The sequence below is a fragment of the Chlorocebus sabaeus genome, chromosome 24 (genome assembly GCF_047675955.1).
Source record: "Chlorocebus sabaeus isolate Y175 chromosome 24, mChlSab1.0.hap1, whole genome shotgun sequence".
Taxonomy (NCBI): Eukaryota; Metazoa; Chordata; class Mammalia; order Primates; family Cercopithecidae; genus Chlorocebus; species Chlorocebus sabaeus.
The window spans coordinates 44,831,746-44,853,583 of record NC_132927.1 but is presented as its reverse complement, the minus strand read 5'-3'; the positions used below and the strand labels follow the sequence as shown (position 1 = coordinate 44,853,583).

General features: G+C 39.8%; 1 protein-coding gene across 7 annotated transcripts in view; it reads right to left on the bottom strand.

Moving 5' to 3' along the window:
* The window catches only part of RAD51B (RAD51 paralog B), a 775,981-nt gene that overhangs the window by 150,099 nt on the left and 604,044 nt on the right, over positions 1–21,838 (bottom strand). For all 7 annotated transcript variants that reach the window (XR_012090986.1, XR_012090988.1, XR_012090987.1 and 4 more), the window contains exon 10: positions 215–293. Coding sequence is in view for 4 of the 7 variants with exons in the window: in XM_073011105.1 (XP_072867206.1) it covers positions 215–293 (79 nt within the window). In the remaining 3 variants the exon portion in view is untranslated. The remainder of the gene's footprint in view (positions 1–214; positions 294–21,838) is intronic.

The window sequence follows — 21,838 nt, the reverse complement described above, 5'->3', positions numbered from 1 at the left end:
CTCCTTCAGCCCTACCTCAATCTTCTCTGTCAAATTCTTGCCACAACTGCTGATCTCTTGCTCTCATTAGGGTAAATATCACTGGCCAATGCATCTTGGCTTTTGATTCTGTCTAGAGCTAGCTTCTATCAGAACCATAGCAGTAATTACCACTAGCAATGGGCAGCACTGAGCATAATCAGCTGAAAGAAATGGCTTAATCCAAGGATCTTACCTTGAAGAACCAGGCCTTCCTCCTTGATGGTGTAGACAAATGAAGTGAAGGGAGCCAGAGGGGACTTGGCAATAAGAATCTGCACATAAAGCACATTTTTCTAGGATTAGTCAAAGGATCAGGGATGGGCCTCTATTCAGTCCCCTTCCCACTTTGAGACAAAGTGGTAACATAGGACTATAAGTCACAAGGCTTATTTTAAAAAAAAAAAATTATAACCCAATGTTTAAATGAGTGCTACCCTTTCAAAGTCGTCACCTTAAAAGGCTATACATTTATCCCAACTATTCTACCATCAAATGCCATATTCCTGAATCAATTCTTCTGGAAATAAGTCTCATTATTTTATAACATCCCCTTCCCACTTTGAGACAAAGTGGTAACATAGGATTATAAGTAACAAGCCTTATTAAAAAAAATTTTATAACCCAATATTTAAATGAGTGTTATCCTTTCAAAGTGGTCACCTTAAAAGACTGTGCATTTATTCCAACTATTCTGCCATCAAAAGCCATATTCTTGAATCAATTCTTCTAGAAATAAGCCTCATTATTTTATAACACATGCTTAAATAGCTACCTTTCTGCCTAAAAATAAACCTAGCTTGATTCTTTAATTTTATTTATAAACTTAGCCGTTTTACTAAAAAAATTCAAAGGTACCTTTAAAAGATTTACTATCACTGCAAATATTCAAAGTAACTTGTGAAAGGCAAAGCAATTGAAGGTTTCTTTGTTGGCTCTGGTCCTTCACCAAATCCTTTACTACGTGACTACATTTTCTCTCACTTAAGGTGTACAGCATTTCCCATGGCCCTTGATTGTGGGTTTGGGCATATGACTTGCCAGGTGGCATGACACAGGTTGTGCCAGTTCCCAGCCGAGGCCTCAAAAAGCCTCAAGTATTTCTAGTTGTTCTCTTAACATTTGTGCCATCGTCAGAGAAAAGTATGTCCATGCTAGTCTGTTATCTCAGAAGGAGGGCAATAGATACCTGAAACAGAGCTGGCCAGGAAGGCTTAGGCTAAAGAGTTGACCCCCAGGAGACCTACAGATACACAAATTAAATATCGCTGCATGCCTTTGAGATTTTGGTGGTGGAGTCATGAAGCATTAGTACAGCAAGAGTTAACTGATATACCAGCCAAAATATCAAAAAATGTTTTCAGCAATGGCATTTTCCTAAGACAACACTTATTTTAAAGGAGATGGTTATCTGGTCATTTAAAAGATCAGTATCGTTAAGCCATTATCACATCTCATATGGTTTACAGAACCTCTAATAATTGGTGGATTATTTTATTACAGTATTTCTACTGAAGGAAGATTAACATCAGTTTCCTGTTTTACAAATTAAAAAAAAAAACATTATCAGAAACAGGGACAGTTTGAACCCTGAACTGTATAGGTAATCAGGGAGGCAAGAGAGAAAGAAGAAACTATTTCAAATAACCAAAAGGCTTATATATAATACCTTGGCCTATCTCAATTCAACAAATATTTGCTGTCAAGTATGAGAAGTGGTGGAAAAATGTGATGGAAAGATCACAGGTTTTAGTCATGGGCTTGGAATCTAGCTCTTCCACTCATCGGGTAGGAGCTTATGGCAGAGCCTACAATTTTCCTCTAGTAGCCATTCCCCCTCTTCCCTTTACTAAATAACTCCCCAAGTTTCCACATTTCTCTGCTTCTTTTGCAAGTAGGTGTGGCTATGTGACCAAGCCTTTACTAGCAGAATGTGAGTACAAATGACAGGTAGAACCTCTGGATTATGTTTTCATAAGAAAACTGCGTGCTCTTCACTTTCCCTTTCACCCTTCCCAAGGCAGGAACCAGATCCAAGCAAATGGGTGTGGACAACACTGTGGGGATGACAAGGCAGGATGAGAGAGGGAAGCTGAGTGGCTTCAGAGAGCATCAGTGTCTCCCACTCGGGGTCACCAGTCCTCTCAGGGCAGAGCAACTTGTCTCAACCACTGTATTTTTATCTTTGTTACTACAGTGCAGCCTGAACTCTAACCAAAACTGTGACTCTGGACAACCTAAATTTGTTAAGTCTCAGTTTCCTCACATGTAAAATGTTGATAAAAACACCTTCCCAAGTGGGATTATTATGAGGATTAAATTAAGTATGCAAAATACCTGTCACTGTGTCAAACACAAAATAAATTCATAATAAATAATAGGAACATTTCCAACTAACCCATCACACATGGTTCCCTTAACCCTCACTCACCAAACAACAATATATCAGTTGGCTTCTACCAGAAGAAAGTCTCCAGTTGAATCGCAGTAATTTTTACAAATGTTCTAAAGTTATCTAGATAAACTAGTTAATCATTCTCAGAACCAATGAGAAGAAAGTAAAGGTGGGCATTTACACTTTCATGTCAAAAATATCTCATTTGAAGATTAAGGTGGATCCCTTTCTGCCTGAGATAGTTTGGAGATGGTTCAATGTGAATTTATTTTATTTTTTATTTTTTATTTTCTTGAGACGGAGTCTAGCTCTGCTGCCAACGCTGGAGTGCAGTGGCACAATCTCGGCTCACTGCAAGCTCTGCCTCCCGGGTTCATACCATTCTCCTGCCTCAGCCTCCTGAGTAGCTGGGACTACAGGCGCCCACCACCACACCCAGCTGATTTTTTTGTGTTTTTAGTGGAGACGGGGTTTCACCGTGTTAGCCAGGATGGTCTCGATCTCCTGACCTCGTGATCCACCCGCCACGGCCTCCCAAAGTGCTGGGATTACAGGTGAGAGCCATTGTGCCCAGCCCGGTTCAATGTGAATTTTAAGGATACCCCTTAGAAGGGGAATGGCATGGTAGAAGAAAAGATGGTGGTTCTCGATTTTAATGTGGGTTTGCATCACCTGTGGGTCCTGTTGACCTATACATTCTGATTCTGTACGTTTTGAGTGGAGCCTGAGAGAGTCTACATTTCTAACAGGCTCCCAAGAGATGCTGATGCTGTGGTTCACAGACCACATTTTGAGTAGCCAGGTTCTAGGCAATTAGCCTGATTGAAAAGTCTAAGATGGAGAAGCAAGAGATGGGAGATGTGGGGCCAGTTAGGAGGCGACGCCAGTAATTCAGTGATGAGATGATAAGGGCCTCAACTATAGCTGTGTCAGAAAGAGTGGGAAAAAAGGAAATGGATAAGATAAATGTAAATCCTTTAGATCCAAACAGCAGTAAAAATAAACTAAATATATAAAAAATCTCAGATCTTTGTTGTCTGTATGTAGCAACTAGACATGAAACCAAAAGGGTGTAAATAGCAATAAATAAAGAATCACGCTATATTTTTAAAAATAATACCATTTTTATATTATGCACTGCAGAAGCTGAGACCCACAAAAAAAGAATGTAATATTCCAATGCGACACAAGAATGGCATCTAAGCCTAAGCCTTCCAACTCTGTGGTGCTAACTCCACCTTCTAATAGCCAGTCTATGAAAAAGCCCTGAACCCCAGCCAAAAGGATCTCACACCTGGAGGGACCTCCCTGCCGGAAATCAAAGAGTTTGGACAGGTCACTGATTAACACACTGTCCTTCTGGAGCAGGATTTAAAATGAGTCATCAAAAGGATGATCTGTGTGCAGTTAGAAAAAGGAAGTGATAAGTTATGTCAGATGAATTCCATTTCCTTTCTTTGGAAAAGAACTTCCAGATTGATAGATCAGAGGGCTACCACCAACACAAAATATCTGATTTCAGCCAAAAAATGTGACAAACTCTCTTGATAGCCTTCTGGATAAAGTGAAGATAAGTTGAGCTGGGTGCTAATACCGTTAAGTGGACTTATGAGTGACCAAAAGGTCAGTAGTAACCTGGTGAGGGGCAGCAACCTCTAGTAGATTGTACTGCATTCTAGCTTGGTCTTACTGATTTGAATGATATTGCTGATGTATTCAAATACACCCATACAACAAATATGAAATCCAGCAGGGAATAGAACTTACAGAAACTGCTCCTCTAATAGAGCTTACATTCTAAAGAAATATAAGAAGTATAAAATAAATAAATAAAAATGTTATGTTCGATGAGTATCCATGTAATGGATGAAAAGAGCAGATAAAGAATATAGGAAGTATATTGGATTGGAGGTGGGGGCATCAATTTTGGATAGAGTATCATGAGATCTCACTGAAGAAGTGACATTTGGACTTGTGAATCATGTAACTAAACCCACTGATGAGATGCTGAACTGATGGAAAGTTAACAGAAGATTTAGAGAAATATTAAGAGAAAGAGTTCATAGATTAGATAATCATGATATCAAAACAAATCTCAATTTGGTTAGAATGTTGGAACAAATCCTACACATTGATTGGAATGCAATTTTATTGAACTAAATGAAAGGCCTTGTCCTTGAGAACAGAGCACCAATGATTCATTATGGAACAGGCAAAATGAAATTCAGCATCCAGAAAATGGAATGTTGGTTAACTATAGTTCAATATTAGTCAGCTGTGAGATGTAATTCTCAAAAATCTAGCATGTTCTCAGGTTACATCCATGGAGATATAGTATGTGGAACAAGGGAGGTGATAGTCCTGCTCTCCTCCTCACCCAGCAAACCATGCCTGATGCAATGTGTTTGGATTGGGGCCCAAATTCCGAAAGAAAAAATGACAAACAAGAAGGTGGCTGGAGGTCCAAAGCAATCCATGACCACAAACACTTCAATGCAAACATCATTGTAAGAGGACTGGAGTGAAGATGCATATTGCTTTTACTATGAGTTTTCTAACCTGAAGATTCTGTAATACTATATGCTAGTATTATATACTAGTATATACTATGAGATGCATATTGCTTTTGAGTTTTCTAACCTGAAGATTCTGTTGTATTATATACTAGTGAGGGGAAGTGTAAATTAGCTTTCTAGCCCAATATATTTCAGGAAAAAAAAGTGATGCTTGCCATGTATCTTTGTGGATACATACAGATTCCTCCCTATTTTTGATCCAAATTAATGCCCCATGACCCTTCTGCCATTCAAACTATAAACTATCCTCTTCTAAAGCAGACAACCCCCAGCAGATAATTTAGGTTGTGCTGGTTCAGATGTTCAGCCATTCTATAAATCTGGGGAGTTCTAATCATTGTCTGACTTAGGCAGTTTTCAAGTGTCATTCTATCTTCTTCAATACATGATACCCTGCAGGGAGGCCTAGCTACTCAGTAAAACAACAGGGCCCTACTGAAAAATTCTGATCACACTTAAACCTGTGTGCAATGTGTGAAGGCTGGCTTTGGAAGTCTGAGGGTTCACAGAAATATATAACTGAGCAAGAATGAGTGTAGACATATGTGGCTCAGAAAGCCTGGGGCTCCATGTGGTAGGTATGTGGTATGTGGGCAGTTAATCCCATCTCCCACAAATAGCCAAATTGTTTCTTCTTGAATATTTCCTTCATATCAGACCAGCTCAGCTTTAACTGCACTGGAATAAATACACTTTCTCCTCTCTTTACCTATCCTTGCAAAGTAAGTGATCCCCCATATTTTAAAATTCTCTGGAGGGGTTGGGCCTGTAATCTCAGCACTTTGGGAGGTTGAGGCAGGAGGACTGCTTGAAGTCAGGAGTTTGAGACCAGCCTGGGCAACATAATGAGACTCTGTTTCGATTAATTGATCCAACTATCCACCAATTCTTTGGAGGAACATTTAAGGTATATTAAATATGTACTAGGTGCTGGATCCTCAATCCCACTACCATCTGGAAACAATTTTGGTTATGTGTACCATCCACCCACCCATCCATGCACTTTTTCAATCCACAAATATTTACTGGGCTCTTTTCTTTGTGCTCGGCACTGTTCTAGGTGCAGGGGATAGAGCAGGGAACAAGACAGAGAGGTCCCTGATCTTACGGAACTGACATTCTGGTGGCAGAAGACAGACAATACAGGGAAGCCTTTGGGCTTTTTCCACTGTGACATTCTACTATGTGCTCCTCACTCTAGGGCATTCAATCCATCCAGCAACAAACATTTATTGAGTACCACACTCTGGGCCAGGCGGATTCAATTTACACTCTGTAAATCTGCACTTATTAAAATACTGCTACCTGTTTCTCCCTCGGTTTATTTTTTAGAGGCAAGCTCTGAATTCTCAGTGGAACTCAGCAGATCTGGGCATGTTCTGTACTCTCCCTCTGTTCCCTTCTCCAGAGCCCATTGTGGTGCTTTTCAGCTGAGGGCTCTGAGAATGACGGGCAGGCATCTTCCTCACTGTTCTTCACTTCATCCCTATGCTGGTGTGTCAATCCAATGACAAGTGGAAACACAGAGGCCTGTGTACTCTAAATAAAGCGTGGAAGGAAAATTGGCCACTGGGGCCCATGGGCTTCTCTCCGAAAACTCTCTCCTCTTTCTTTAATGTCCCTCCCCACAGGTTTCTATTTTGCTCTCAGTAACTAAGCTGTCAGCTAATTATCTCTACCCCTAAAGTGAGGGGTGGTAAACCTTCCCGCATTAGCTTTCTTAGGTGTGTCTGCATTGTAATATAAGACTCTCAAAAAGGAGAAACGGTCTGTAATGATAGAAAGTGCAATAGGACTGGAGTGGGTAGGGGAGGCTTCCAGGGTTCCTACAGTAATAATGCTGATGAGAACAACAACAACCAATAGACATTAGTCTTCACAATAATCCTCGAAGGTAGGTAGCTTATAAGTCCTGAAGCTGGGTTCCAACCCAGGCTACCTGGTTCTGTACTACCTGGTCTGTACTTTTGACCACCACAATGGCAGCTCCCAATCTGCCACATACAACTCAATCCACTTTTCTGGGATAATACATCAAATGAGGCAGGATACATAACAGCAAATAAGGGCCTTTTTTTTTTTTTTTTTTTTTTTCCTGCATGGATATTGCATGATTCAAGACAAAGAAGGGGGCTGGACAGGGTATCCGTGCGGGCTGCCTCAGCTGTTCGCAAGCTTCCACACTGGCAATCTTCCTTCTGCCCTTCATCCCTGAAAGTCCAAATACAAATATCACGTCTTCCAGAAGCTTCAGCCGATTTCTCCAGCCTACAGTCTTCTCTCTCTAATCCCTTCACACTTTATCTGTACTCTTTAATTATTAGTTTTCTTTACTGTTTTATGGTTAATGTTACCTCAATTTAACATAATCTATTTGACCATTCTCGTTGTTGCTGCTGCTTCTGGTCCCACAAACCTCTAGTGTGGTGCTATACACGTAAAAGAAGCTTCAATATGAAATACAAGAATGAATGAGTGAATAAATGCACAAACTGATGACCCACAGAAGCTCAACTGATTCATATCCATTTTTAGGACTTATCTGGTTCCCTCTTCCCAAAGTTAGGGGACTCAGAAAATGCCACAGAAAACAGCAAGCTTCCCAGTCAATCACTGCCAAGATTCTCGGCTTGGCCAGGCCCAAAGTCAAGTCTTTGGTTTCAGCTTGCTATAGCATCACATGTTTTTCCTGGCCTGATCCCACTTCCAAGAGGCTCAGAAAGTGGAAAAGGAGCCACAGAACAGAAAGTGCTGGGCATAGTAACCCGAGGCCTCCTCCAGGATGGCGACACCTTCTAGGGATAGTGTCTGGGTCCTGCTTTTTAAAGTACAGGTGTGGCCCTCATCTGAGACAGCCCAGTCCAGCCCTTCTCCATGGGTGGTTAGGAAGGCCAGTGTGGGGCAGGCAGCAGAGAGACATCAGGAACCTTGGGCACAGGCTGTCCTGGAGGCTGCTTTATTTTTTTATTTTTTGAGATGGAGTCTTGCTCTTGTTGCCCAGGTTGGAGTGCAGTGGCGCGATCTTGGCTCACTGCAACCTCCGTTCCCAGGTTCAGGTGATTCTCCTGCCTCAGCCTCCCGAGTAGTTGGGATTACAGGTGCCTGCCACCACACCCAGCTAATTTTTTGTATTTTTAGTTGAGACCGGATTTCACCATGTTGGCCGGGCTGGTCTCGAACTCTTGACCTCAGGTGATCCGCCCGCTTCAGCCTCCCAAAATGCTGGGATTACAGGCGTGAGCCACCGTGCCTGGCCTGGAGGCTGCTTTTATAGAGTTCTGGTCCTGGCAGTTTACATGAGTTCCTGTAATACAGCCCCAACCTTAGGAAAAAGTGAGTTTTGCCTTTGTGGCCCAGGAAAGCAGACGTGAATAGGCAGCCATGAGGCTGAGGGTAAGCTGGCACTGATTCTTCTACTTTCTCTTCTCTAATTCCTGTGCCAGGAAGGCTTCCTGTACACCAGTCATGAATTCTTCCTCTTTTCTATTTCCTTCCCCTTCCCATCCCAACCCCAAATCTCACATTAGTTGGGGGGTGAAAGGAAGAGTGGAATGAGCTGGCAGAGGAAAAGTATAAGCAGAAGAGTTTCTTCCTGTAAGGGCAGGTGGTGGGACTGGCTTTCTTTCTATCCCTACTATCTGCTAGAAGATGTGAGGCCCAGAGACTGTAATACGTTCAGCAAAGAGAAGTACAGCAAGAAGCAATTAAAGTAGATAGCTCCCAAATATGACTTTGCATCCATCCACGATTTCCTGTCCTGCTAGTTTTTTAATCCTGTCTCAGTCTCCCTCATGATCAGCAAGATTATGTGGTCGTTGATAAATTCAGTGGGGATTTCCTTGTTGAATGTGTCTGATGCTTTCATCTCTATGCAAGGGTCCTGTGGAGAAATTAGGGAGGAAGTCCACTGACTGAAATGTCCTTCTACAGGGACCCTATTATCTCACTTCAACTGGAGTCCTAGGCTAATAAAACCCATTGGTAAGTTAAACAAACCTTTCCTCTAGCTATGCCAAGTGTCTGCGACAGAAATCCTTCATGCCAGGGTTTTCCTCCTTGTCCAAGACTTAGAAAAAAGTTGTTTTCTCAGCTGCTTTGAAGCTCAGGAAGAGAGCCAGGGAGGCAAACAAACCCGTTAGTCTTGCATCAGATAATTCAACAGGCTTTTGATAACCCCAAAGTCTTCTGTCCCTTCCCAGGTTGAGCTGAACTCTCCAAGCCAAAGGACAGAAGGGCCGGAAATGCTCCAGACAGGAAGATCTGTGGCTGGAATGAGGCCATAGGATCAGGGGAGCTTGAAGTGTACCCAGTGATCCTCACAGGAATTCCCCATTGTGTTGCGAGAGCTGGAGGGAAAGGTGGCAGAGGTCCAACTCCCAGTCTGTATTTGGATCTTAGACTGATTAGAATCTGCTTCATCACTTGGAAAATCACTCTGCATGGAACACTGAAGCCTCAACACCAGCAGCTTTGCAGGATTATGCAGGGAGAGCAGAGAATGAGTTTAGCGGCATCTAAACTGCCTTCTCAAAATAGAAGAGCAAGATCTGTAGAAGTAATATAGTGCTGGAAAATGGCAGGATGGAAAAATGAACTGTATTTGAGCAGGCATGAATTTATTAATTTGTCTACATGTAGCCTACTTCCCAACTTTTTCTACAGAAATTAGGGGACATAAAGTAAGCTGATCTGAATCCCTAAAAAATATAATATAAATAATAACATACAATACAATAATATAATCTATAAATAATATAATTCTAGACTCTGGGAAGAGTCTCTTAGGAAGCTTGACCCTGAGGTTATAAGATCCTATTTCCTCATAGAATATCGTTATGCTCTTGTATAACACCTCTCTGGTGATCGTTTTCAAAATGTTTACCAATAATATAACACATCAGGTTCCCAAAGTATAAGAAAGTATTGCCTAGAAAACAGCCAGGGCTCCTTAAAGAAAACACTAATTTTTTGTGATCAGTAGGCTATTAACTTAGTAAATTATGGAATAGTAAATAGTTCAGGGTCAGAATGACATTCTGAGTTTACAGTTTTTTCCCCAACATTTTATTATGAAACTTTTCAAACATACAACAAAAGTGAAAGAATTTTATAATGAATACCCATAAACATATCAACTGGTTCTACCATTAACATTTTATTACTTGAACCCAGGAATTTGAGGTTGTAATGAGCTATGATTAGCTCTCCAGCCTGGGTTACAGACCAAGGCCCTGTCTCAAAAAACAGAAACAAAAACCAAAATAATTTTATTACACTTGTTTTTTTATCACATATCTATTTATCTGTCAACCCATCTTATTTTTTGTTCTGGTTGTTATTACATTTCAAACTAAATTGCAAACATCAGTACACTTTTCTCTAACTGCTTTAGCACGCATATAATTAACTATAAGCTTAATATTTATTAATACAATTTAAAAACCATGTTGGTTTTTTTTTTCAGTGAACTTTACATGTGGTTTGAAAGTGTTAGTAATTCTTCTTGAATTATACCACAATCAGAAAAAATTTATCGACTACAAATATATGGTAGTATGCAAATTTATACAGTCAAAAATATGGGCCACCAATTCTTTCTACATTAATATCAGCTTTATTTAGGTATAATATACATGTAATAAAATTACTTTTTAACATAAGCATTTAAACTGTATATTTCCCTATAACCACTGCTTTATACCACATAAGCTTTGATATGTTGCATTTTTGTTTTCATTTTCATTCATTTCTAATTTCCCTTGTGATTTATTCTTTGACCTATTGCTTATTTAGGGGTGTGTCTGTGTGTGTCTGTGTTTTTAAATTCACACACAATTGAGAATTTCCAGATTTTCCTTTTGTTACTGATTATTGATTTCACCCCAGGGCTGGGCGTGTTGGCTCACACCTATAATCCCAGCACTTTGGGAGGCCGAGGTGGGCAGATCACTTGAGGGTAGGAGTTCAAGACCAGCCTGGCCAACATGGCAAAACCCTGTCTCTACTAAACATACAAAAATTAGTTGAGTGTGGTGGTGCATGCTTGTAATCCCAGCTACTCAGGTGGCTGAAGCACAAGAATCGCTTGACTCTGGAAGGCAGAGGTTGCAGTGAACCAAGATCGTGCTACTGCACTCCAGTCTGGGTGACACAGTGAGACTCTGTCTCAAAAACAAAAACAAAAACAAAAAAAAATTCATTCCATTGTGATTGGAGAAGTTTGTATGATTTCAATCTTTTAAATTTACTGAGGCTCAATTTGTAGTCTAATTTATACTTGAGAGGAACATGTATCTGCTGTTGTTTAGAGTGTTCTATAGATGCCTTTGAGGTCTACTTGGCATAGAGTGTTGAGTCTTCTATTTCTTTGTTGAACTTCTGTCTAGTTGTTCTATCCATTATTGAAAGTGGGGTATTGAAGCCTCCAGCTATCATCATTGAATTTCTATTTCTCCCTTCAATTCTATTAGTTTTTGCTTCATGTATTTTGGGGCTCAGGTATTAGGTACACATACATTTCTAGTTATGTCTTCCTGATGGAGCAATCCTTTTATAATTATAAAATCTCTCTTTTTTTGTTTCCAGTAGTGATTTTTGTCTTACAGTCCATTCTGTCTGATAGTAGCATAGCCATTTCAGCTTTCTTTACTGTTTGCATGACATATATTTTTCCATCTTTTTACTTTCAATCTATTTGTGTCTGACTCAAAGTGTGTCTCCTGTAGACAGCATATACTTGGATCATTTTAAAAAACTTTATTCTGCCAATCTCTGCCTTTTGGTTGGAGCATTTAATCAACTCACATGTAATGTAATTCTTGATAAAGTAGGATATATGCCTGTCATTTCACTATTTGTTTTCTGTGTGTATCTCCTTTTTGTTCCTCTGTTTTGCCATTACTGTCTTCTGCCATTACTGCATTTTTTGTGTTAGGTATTCTTCTAGTATACAATTTTAACTCTCTTGTTGTTTCTTCCACTATGCATTTTTGAGTTATTTTCTTAGAGGCTGCCTTGAGGATTGTCATTAATATTTTAACTTAAAACTAGTTCAGATTGATACCACCTTAATTTCAATTGTTTGCAAAAAATGTGCATCAATATAGCTCTATTCTCTTCGCCTCCCTTGTACTATTGTCATACAAATTACATCTTTATACATTATAAGCCCATCTACATGGCTTTAAAATTCTTGCTTTTTGCAGTTATCTTTCAAATCAGATGGCAGAGGAAAAGAATTACAAACAAAAATACATTCTATTGTCTTTCACATTTACCTATATATTTATCTTTACCAACACACTTTCTCTCTCTCTCTCTCTCTCTCTCTCTCTCTCTCTCTCTCATTTCTTGAGACAGAGTTTTGCTCTGTCATCCAGGCTGGAGTGCAGTGACGTGATCTTGGCTCACTGCAACCTCTGCTTCCAAGGTTCATGCCATTCTCCTGCCTCAGTCTACCGAGTAGCTGGGACTATAGGCGCCTGCCACCATGCCCAGCTAATTTTTTTTTTTGTATGTTTAGTAGAGACAGGGTTTCATCATGTTAGCCAGGATGGTCTCAATATCCTGACCTCATGATCCACCCATCTTGGCCTCCCAAAGTGCTGGGATTACAGGCGTGAGCCACCACGCCCGGCCACACACTTTATTTTTTCATGTGGATTAGAGTTAATCTCTAGTGTCCTTTCATTTCAGCCTGACAAATTCTTTTTAGTATTTTCTGTATGGCAGGTGTTTCTCTTAGATTTTGTTTTTTTTGGGAATGTCTTAATTTCTCCTTCATTTTTGAAGGATAGTATTGCTGGACATAGAATTCTGGATTGACAATCTTTTTCTTTCAACAGTTTGAATATGTTATTCAGTTACCTTCTGGCTTCTGTGGTTTCTGATGAGAAGTCAGTCAGTTAATTTTATTGAAGGTCCCTTATATATGAAACCACTTAGTAGTCCACTAATGACATGACAGATTTCCTTAAATGCTGTGAATCAGTAAATCTTTCAGCTTCTGTGTGTGTGTGTGTGTGTGTGTGTGTGTGTGTGTGTGTGTTGGGGCATGCATTAAATACTCCATCAAGTCATATAGCTCTGTTTCATTCTTCACTTCCTTCTTGCACATAGCCTCAAGGTCAGCTGGAAGTGAGAGCTTCAGGTTTTCTCAGCTCTTACAAAGCCCTGGGTATCTACATGGCCCTCTAGATTCCTTGGTGTATGTAGAAGCTTTATAAAACCCCGTGTAGCCATCTCATTCCCCCAGATTTTCCTTTTACATTTTTTGGTCAGCCTCTTGTTGACCCTACCTGGTAATGGAGCCTTGGGCAGCCATGATGGTAAGCAATTACCACTGACTGTTTTTGACAAACGCTCTGTGGGTAGTGCTGTTCACACAGAGCAAGTTCTGAGTCTAGGTCAAATCAAGACAAGCCCTGAGAATGGAGCTTTTTAGCATGCTGTTGGACAGGTCACATAACAGCAATTCTCTGGGATGGGGTTTTTGAGGTACTGCAAACCTGTTCTATCCTCTCCAATGGCTGCTACCATGCTGGTTTTCAAAGATGCCACAAATAAAGATTGTTGGTGTTCAAGGTTACTGTAGCACTGATGAAAGGAGAATAGAATTAGGGCAAGTTAAAATTCCACAAGTCTTGCTGTTCTTCCTGAGAGTCACTTGTTTTTTTTTCTCAAATAAACACTCCTCAGACTGTTGTGAGCCTTTATTTAATTTCCAGAATTCTGAAGTAGTTTATTTTAACAGTTTTTGTCAATGTTCTTGTTACTTTTATGGAGGTGTAGAGTTTGGGAGTGCCTTATTCCACTGTGCTGAAAATTGAGTCTCCTACGCCAAAATGTAAACATCCTGATTCAGTATCTGTCTTGGTTATCTCCCCCTATTCAATTTTGACTCCTCCTTTCTCTGTTTTAAAAGTTTTCACAGCACTAGACAACTGATTTTTTAAATCAACTTAATGCTTACACATAATTGAAAATAGCAAATGATGCCACTTTTGTATTATCTTTCAGCTCTTTAACTGAATCTGCCACCTATTATATTATTAATTTCCAGGTATTCTTCCTTGTCTTCTGACCAATTCTAATTCAGTGCTTCCTATTCTTGTTCTTATGTCATCTTTAACTCTCTGAGGAAATGAATTATACTTCAAGTTTTCTTCTGAATCTCACATTATCTCTATTTTCTTTTCTCCTTGATATGAGAGTCATTTTCCAAAGTCTGGTGATCCTTGGTTTTCAATCATATTTAAAAATAAAATATTTTTATACTAAAAATAAAATTAAAAGCACCGTGTATACATACAGCATTTGTAAATGGTGGGATCCACTGTAGAGCCAATAAATGGAGACACCTTCTCAGAGGTGGATTGATATTTACAAAAATGAGTCTTTCACTCTCTTGTTTGGTTGCTACATTCTAGAAGCAGGGCAGAGAAAGGGGCTGTAGACTTACCATCTGGCAGGCATAATCCCCTGTTTTAACAAAATGCCCATTTTTGTCCTATGCTTTGTCTGGAGTCCCAAGTCTGTCTCCAAAGATAAAATTTGGCTTTTATCCTGGGTTGGAGACTTGTCACTTAGCTTTCTGGGGTGAAAAAGGGGGTTCAGCTAATTCTTATAGTTCATATACAATTTTAAGGCAATCTGCTGTTTTTGTCTTTTCTGTCTTTTACGATATCTGGTTCTTCTAAGTCCTGAAGAAATCTCTTAAGTGTTCTACTGCTACACTACTTTGAAGGCACAAAAGTGTCTCTGTTCTTTCTTGCCAATCTTGTATCACTTCCTGTGATACAATCTTTTCTATTATTTGCTGAATCCTGTTGATATCTCAAAAAGATTCACACTTTCTTAGTCTTTTTGGATTAACTTAATTAGTTTATCACATGGAAATAATTTCAAATGAATCACGAGAAAGAATATACATATGCGATCAAACCTCCACATTAAAGTGGAGGCACTCTTTGTGAACTTTAGTTTTTCTATCTCCAATTAGGTTGTGATTTAGTAGCATTATCTTACTATCAGTTTGAGGGTTACACACATGCACACACATGTGGACACACACACCCCCATGTACATATGTATCAAATAGCTCTCCTCTTAAGGCTGCTCAATATAATTTTTTAGCTATTATCAAATCATGGTTATAAGGGGCTAAAAAAGGTGGCTTGGGGTCAAGTACCATCATCATTATTATAAAATATAACACACCTTAGATTTGGTCAAACATGGCTTCAAATCTTGGCTATATGATTTTGGGTACTTTAACCTCTTCAAGGCTTACTTTCCTCATCTCTAAAATGAACACAATAGCACTCATCTCACAAGCTTATTGTAAGGATTAAAGAGATGAAAGAAATTAGTGAAAAACGTGGCATATCACAGGAACCTGAGAAATATTAGTTTCTTTCCACTATGATGAGAGAATCTTATGGGGATAAGAAATGCAGAAAAGTTAGTAACTTGCCCCATTTTAAAGGCTAAAGATTAGTTCAATGGTCTGCCTTTCCTTGCTGTCCGTGTGAGAGTGCCTATGTGCATAAGGCTAATGTACAACTTCACACACAGGCTACAGAACTGCACATATTTCTAACCATTTCTAAAATTGTTAATGTTACCATTTGTTAACATTACCATTGGGGACTTTGAAGGAAGTGAGAATTGACTTTATCGTTAGTAAGTTCATCGCCATCAAATACTACATTTAAATTTTATTTTTTATTGTTTTTTTTAAAAAATCAAAAGTTAACATAAGTATCACCAATTTCAATTTTCAAATAAGTATGAACTGGTTTCATCATCATCTGAATTTGGAAACTTCAATCTAGCGCCAGTTAAAGCAAACAAATACTGTCGCAGGGAATTTCAAGCAACAGAAATCCATTCCCTTTCTCTACCCTAAATCAGGAGTATTTAAATGACCAAAAAAAACAAGATGCACAAGAGCTCTGTCCAGCTGTAAATGCTAAGCTCTGGATATCCGGTTAGACAAGCCTGACTTCCCAGCACCATCCACAAGACCCATAAGAAACAGAGCTGGGTCCTCCTGTCCAGGCCCACTAGAAAATGCAGCCGAGGCGAGGCGGCTCTGGCCTTCAAAGGTCACAGAAGGAAGACTGTGGCTGTGTGATTATTATAGTAAAAAGATGCCAGGAACTCAGAGGGTGTGTCTTGAATTCTGAAGCACACATCCCTGTTACATCATGCTTGGGCCACACGGGACTTTCTTTAGTCTCACAGGAACCGTTTCAAGGAAGGCAACATGTTTCTATGTAAAGAGGTTGAATTCTGGGCTCGACACATCCAAAAACAGCTGGTCAAATGGGACTGGTTTGTGTAATGTACCACATCCCTGGCCTTGCTCTGATGGGTGGAGGAACCAATACTAGTGAGAAATCAACATGCTCTTTCTTCAGAGCACGGTCAAATTAATTCTCTCTGTTACCGCAGCATTCTTACTATTTCCCCAAAGTCCTCCTCCAGCAAATGCAAGGGCAAAGGACAAGAAGAAAACACAAGACAGGATTTCAGATGAGTTGAAGGGTGTAACAGAGAAACAGCAGGGCACCCTTCCCGTCTTTTCCTTTAAGCACAAACTAAATCTAGTTTCAGTAAGATGGAGGAGACCTAGAACTTTATACAATAACTCTCTCCAGCCAGGTCAGGGTATAACCAGGAACCAGTCAGCTTCATCTTTTGTATTTTCAGTATTTTTAATGTGACTGTTTCTAAATCTTACACTATATATAACCATAGAATGACTCACTTACCAACTATTATAAGGGAATTAAGGTATCTTTAATTCATAGAAATAGGCTCACAGACTGAAATAATTCAAGAAACAGGTATAGGCACCAGAAGGATCTCAGAAAGAACTTCGTAAGAAGAGCTTGATAGCAACCAGACTGGATATATAAGGAGATTAACATTCTAAAATTCTTATTAGAATTAGAATCACTTGTTGGTGCTCAATCTGTGTCTCCAGGCAGTCTACCTACTTAACATACATACCACCAGGCTGAGCATTCTATAGAATGAGTGAATAGGTTATCTTGCCTGAAACACAGGACCCTGAAGCTGAGAATACTGACCATCAAAGGAGGCCAAAACTGTCCAATATGAAGAATTCCCTGGGCTGAGAAGTCTGGACACGGCCCTTGTGGGGTCCAGCATGGCCTGGCACTGAGCCCCCACAGTCAAGCTAAGAATGAACTCTGCTCAGAATCCTCAGGGGCCTTTTACAGTTTCATAATCCCATGCACCCTTCTTACTGTTAATGCTGACTTCACTACACTGTGAGACTATTTGCCAGTCCCAACAAACAATTGATTTTTCTCTCTTTCCCCACTGGTACACTATGAATACGGCTTTATGTTTTTCTGATTATATAAATACCACATGTTCACCATAAACAAGTCAAGCAAAACTGAGAGTCATGAGGAATAAGGCAACCCAACCTCTTTCAGTGATTCTGAGTGAGAAAAACTATGTGAGGAACTACAGAACAGTGTGTGGGATCTAAGCTCCCTCTCTCCCCAAGAGTCCTTCAGAGGTGGAACAGGAGGCAAGTCCAGAAGATACAGTCTTTTAAAAAGTCCCGGGCAGGCATGGTGGCTCATGCCTATAATCCCAGCACTTTGGGAGGCCGAGGCCGGCGGATCACCTGAAGTCAGGAGTTCAAGTCCAGCCTGGTCAACATGGCGAAACCCCGTCTCTACTAAAAATACAAAAATTCGCCAGGTGTGGTGGTGCACTCGGCAGGCTGAGGCAGGAGAAAAGTTTGAACCTGGGAAGTGGAGGTTGCAGCGAGCAGAGATTGTGCCATTGCACTCCAGTCTGGACAAGAGTGAAACTCCATCTCAAAAAAAAAAAAAAAAAAAAAAAAAAAGGCCTAAGCTCTTTTTGGGCCTTTCTGATGTCAGCTTCATTCTGTCACCCCTCTGCTCCTATCCTACCAGGCAGGCAATTGCCTTCTGGAATGGCATACAGCAACCTTGGGCTTGGCCTAATTAGGAGGCATAACAATGGGAAAAGCCTCTCCTTTGTTCCCCTAGGGTACCCATCTTAAATAACTTTCCGTTTTTTCCCCCCTTTCCAAGGAGTTAATCATGTTTTAGAAGTAAACTAGAGCTCTGCCTAATTACTATGGGACAGAAGCTTTTATCACAAAGACAAGAGCCCACATGAGTTTTCTTCAATATTCAGACCGAGCTCTTCTAATCACAAGGAGGAAGAATAAATTAGAGATAACTACCCTAATGACACTGTGGATTCCTGTATGCACAGGCAGGCAGATTCATCCCCAAGGGAGTCAGCCAGGACTCTAGGAGAAATGAGACACCGCAGAGGAAAAAAAAAAGGCAGGAGAAAAGAGAATGGAAACAAAACAAAAACAAAAACTAGGTTTAGCAATACAAGACCCTGGAGACCTCAGTCCTCCTCAGGCACAGCTGCAGGATCTCTGACTCTCAGGAGACACATGATGGAGGAGTGTGATCTTGGGGACAACTGGGGGGATGGGCCTACAGGTGTCTCACTGTTCAGAACTTGATTTTTTATTTGGTGATTTGGAGCAGTTTTCTGAGTCATCTACCCTTTTAAAATCAGGATCTTAAGAAAAAGGCTCAATTAAGGTGGGCCTTACTAAAAGACATTTAAAAACAACTAGATTTAAAGATCAATTCAGTCCAGACCAGCATCTTTAAGGAGTCTTTGTAAAATGTTTACCATGCTCTTTGGGGTCCCTAGATAGGATTAGAGAAAGTTAATGATGGAGCAAATCACGGCTACAATATTCATGCACTAAGTTAGCAATTTCTGAAATGAAGCTATATTGCTACCTCTTTGGTTTGAATCAAAGTTTTGTTGTTTTTTTAAAAAATACTTCAGATTTTCCTGATATGATTTTTTAAGGAACACAAAATTTCGTTCATTTTTATGTTATCCTCTTAACCACATTCCTGTGTATCCATACCATGAATACTATGCTGCCCAGAAAAACGGTTAGGAATATGTATATTTACATGAAAAATTATCCATAATGTGTGGATTATTTTTAAAGTAGGTTAAATAACATTATACATGGTGAGTACATAAATATTTTGATATATGCATAGAAAAAGCCTAGAAGATTATATACCATTAGAGGATTTTCCCTCCTACTATATTGCTTGATTTTTTTTTCACAACTAGTATGCATTACTTTTTTGTTTTCCATTTCAGAATAAACAAACAAAAACAGCCCCTCTCTTATACATGGAAAATCAAGTTAAAGATAGAGTGTGTGCTCTGCCATTCTCCATCAGCAATCAAGCCAGGATATGCAATTTGGTGTCGCCAGAGATTTTCTGTTGAGCAGGCAAATTCTAGCTGGGTGCCACTGAAAGCAGACTATGCCAAAATGAAAATACAGGACCTAAAAAGGGCAGACACACTTGGAAATTATATAAAACCATATTTACAACAAGTATAAACAATGACTACTCAGAACTGAATGATTTATTTAATGTTATATTAATTCAACAAATATTTACTGAGTACCTCCTATGTTCCAAGTACTGAGTTAGACATTAGGGAAAGCAAAGATGAACATGATGATGTCCCTGCCCATAAGAAGCTAAATGGCCCAGGTTTGAGGTAACCCAGAAAGCCTCGGGAATCCAGGAGATGACACGTGAAAAAACACTCGCTTTCTTGCTGAGGGTGAACTGTAGTCCACAACTTTGGTGGCTTACATGCCTGTACTTCCAGCTTTCTCAGATTAACCTGATCAATATATAAAAGAGACGTCCTGGTAGACCATATGGATCATATATTCATGTAATCTTAAAGTGAGTTTTCTCTGTCAGACAACTAAGACGCTTGTATATAATCCACCAGCTCTGCCCAGTAGGTTAGCACATTTTTCACTTCTTGAAGACCATCCTCAGCTCCCTATACAATCTACTTTCCAAAGCCTTCAGTAGGTCCTTCTCAATATGGGCCAACTGGCTGCTCCAGGCTCAGCCCTCACCTCTGCCCCTCCTGCTCAGTCTCAATTCAGACTTGCTGATCCAGCTAGATTTAAAAAATTATGTTTTATTCATATTTGCTTTTTCCAGAGCCTAACCTAGTACACAGTAGATGTTCAGTAAATATCAGCTTGCTAAATGACCACATTTCCAAAATTATTACTAATTTCATCTTAGTTTCTTATTTGATGCCACTTTCAAACTGGAAAGAATATTTTACAGCTCATCATTAATGATTAAGGAAACTAACCCAGAAAAGGTTGTATTTTTGTCGTGGAAGCAATGACATCAAGGACTTTCATCAAGCTTAAAAGTGGTTTTTATTTAAAAAAAAAAGGTCATGGATAGAATGGCTAACTAAAACCCCAAAATGATTTTGTAATTGCTTTTAGTCAGTATTTTTAACTTACTCTTCATCTGAAACTTTTCAAAGAGCCTTATAAGCCAGAAAAGCTGTTCAATGTAAGTTTCATGCTTTTTTTTTCTCTCTACTGTGGTGGAGGTGAATAATAAAAAGGCCAAAAGGAAACCAGAAAGACAAAGAGCAAATGCATAAGATGGAAGAGGAAAAGAAAAGGAATGGAATAATATAGAAACCAGGAAAGTAGGCCCGAGTAATCAGAAATTATCTCTACTTAATGGGGGAATAAACTCTTTAACTCAACGATACAGGTTCTCATTATTAGAATTTTCTGGCCCACATTTGTATGTAACTATGAGTATCTAACATGTGTATTATTATTATTATTATTATTATTATTGAGATGGAGTTTCACTCTTGTTGCCCAGGCTGGAGTGCAATGGTGCAATCCCAGCTCACCACAACCTCCGTCTCCTGGGTTCAAGTGATTTTCCTGCCTCAGCCTTCCGAGTAGCTGGGATTACAGGCGTGTGTCACCACGCCCAGCTAATTTTTATTTTTAGTAGAGACAGGTTTCTCCATGTTGGTCAGGCTGGTCTCAAACTCCTGACCGCAGGTGATCCGTCCGCCTCGGCCTCCTAAAGAGTTGGGATTACAGGCGTGAGCCACTGCACCCAGCTTAATATGTGTATTATTTAGTATTCTTTCTGTTGGTAGTAACAGTGATTGAGACCAAACAAAAAAGGGAATTTACTGGCTCACTTAACTGGAATGTTCAGGAGTAACTGACCTTAGGCACAGCTGGATCCAGGGCCTCAGATGATGACCTCACAATCTCCCCTCCTTCCACCTGGAACATTCTCTCAATCTCTTTTGTTTTACTCTAGGTTGATTTATTGTCATTCTGAAGTGGGTTCCTTCATATGGTGGCAAAGACAGCCACAAGGAGCTCCAGGCTTATATCCTTCCAATTTAGCAACTCTTACTGTTCAGCAAAATTCTGGGCTTTCTCTATTCAGCTTAGCTTGGGTTAACCAACTATTGCAAACTAATCTCTGTAGAAAGGAAATGTGATCCTTCCATTGGTCAGACATGAACCCAGTGGGTACAATCAGCCCTAACTAGCAACATAGGCTGAAAAAAATTGAAGAGGCATGTTTCCTTACAGGAAAATCATGGTGTAGGTATGAGAGAAGGGGTAAGAGATCAAGGACAAGCAGAAATACCAGATGTCTATCACACTGTTTATGAGGCAAGACAAACTGGTAGCTACAAGTCACTTTAGAGTCTCTCTTCTACCATTTACTAGTTGTTTTAACTTCAGAGCACTTCATAATCTCCATAGCCCATTTCTTCCATCTGTAAATTCAGGGTAGTAATACCCACTTCACAGTGTTATTGTAAAAACCTACCTCACAGCATATTGTAAAGATGATGTTTGTAAGGCTCTTATCATATGCCTGGCATAAAA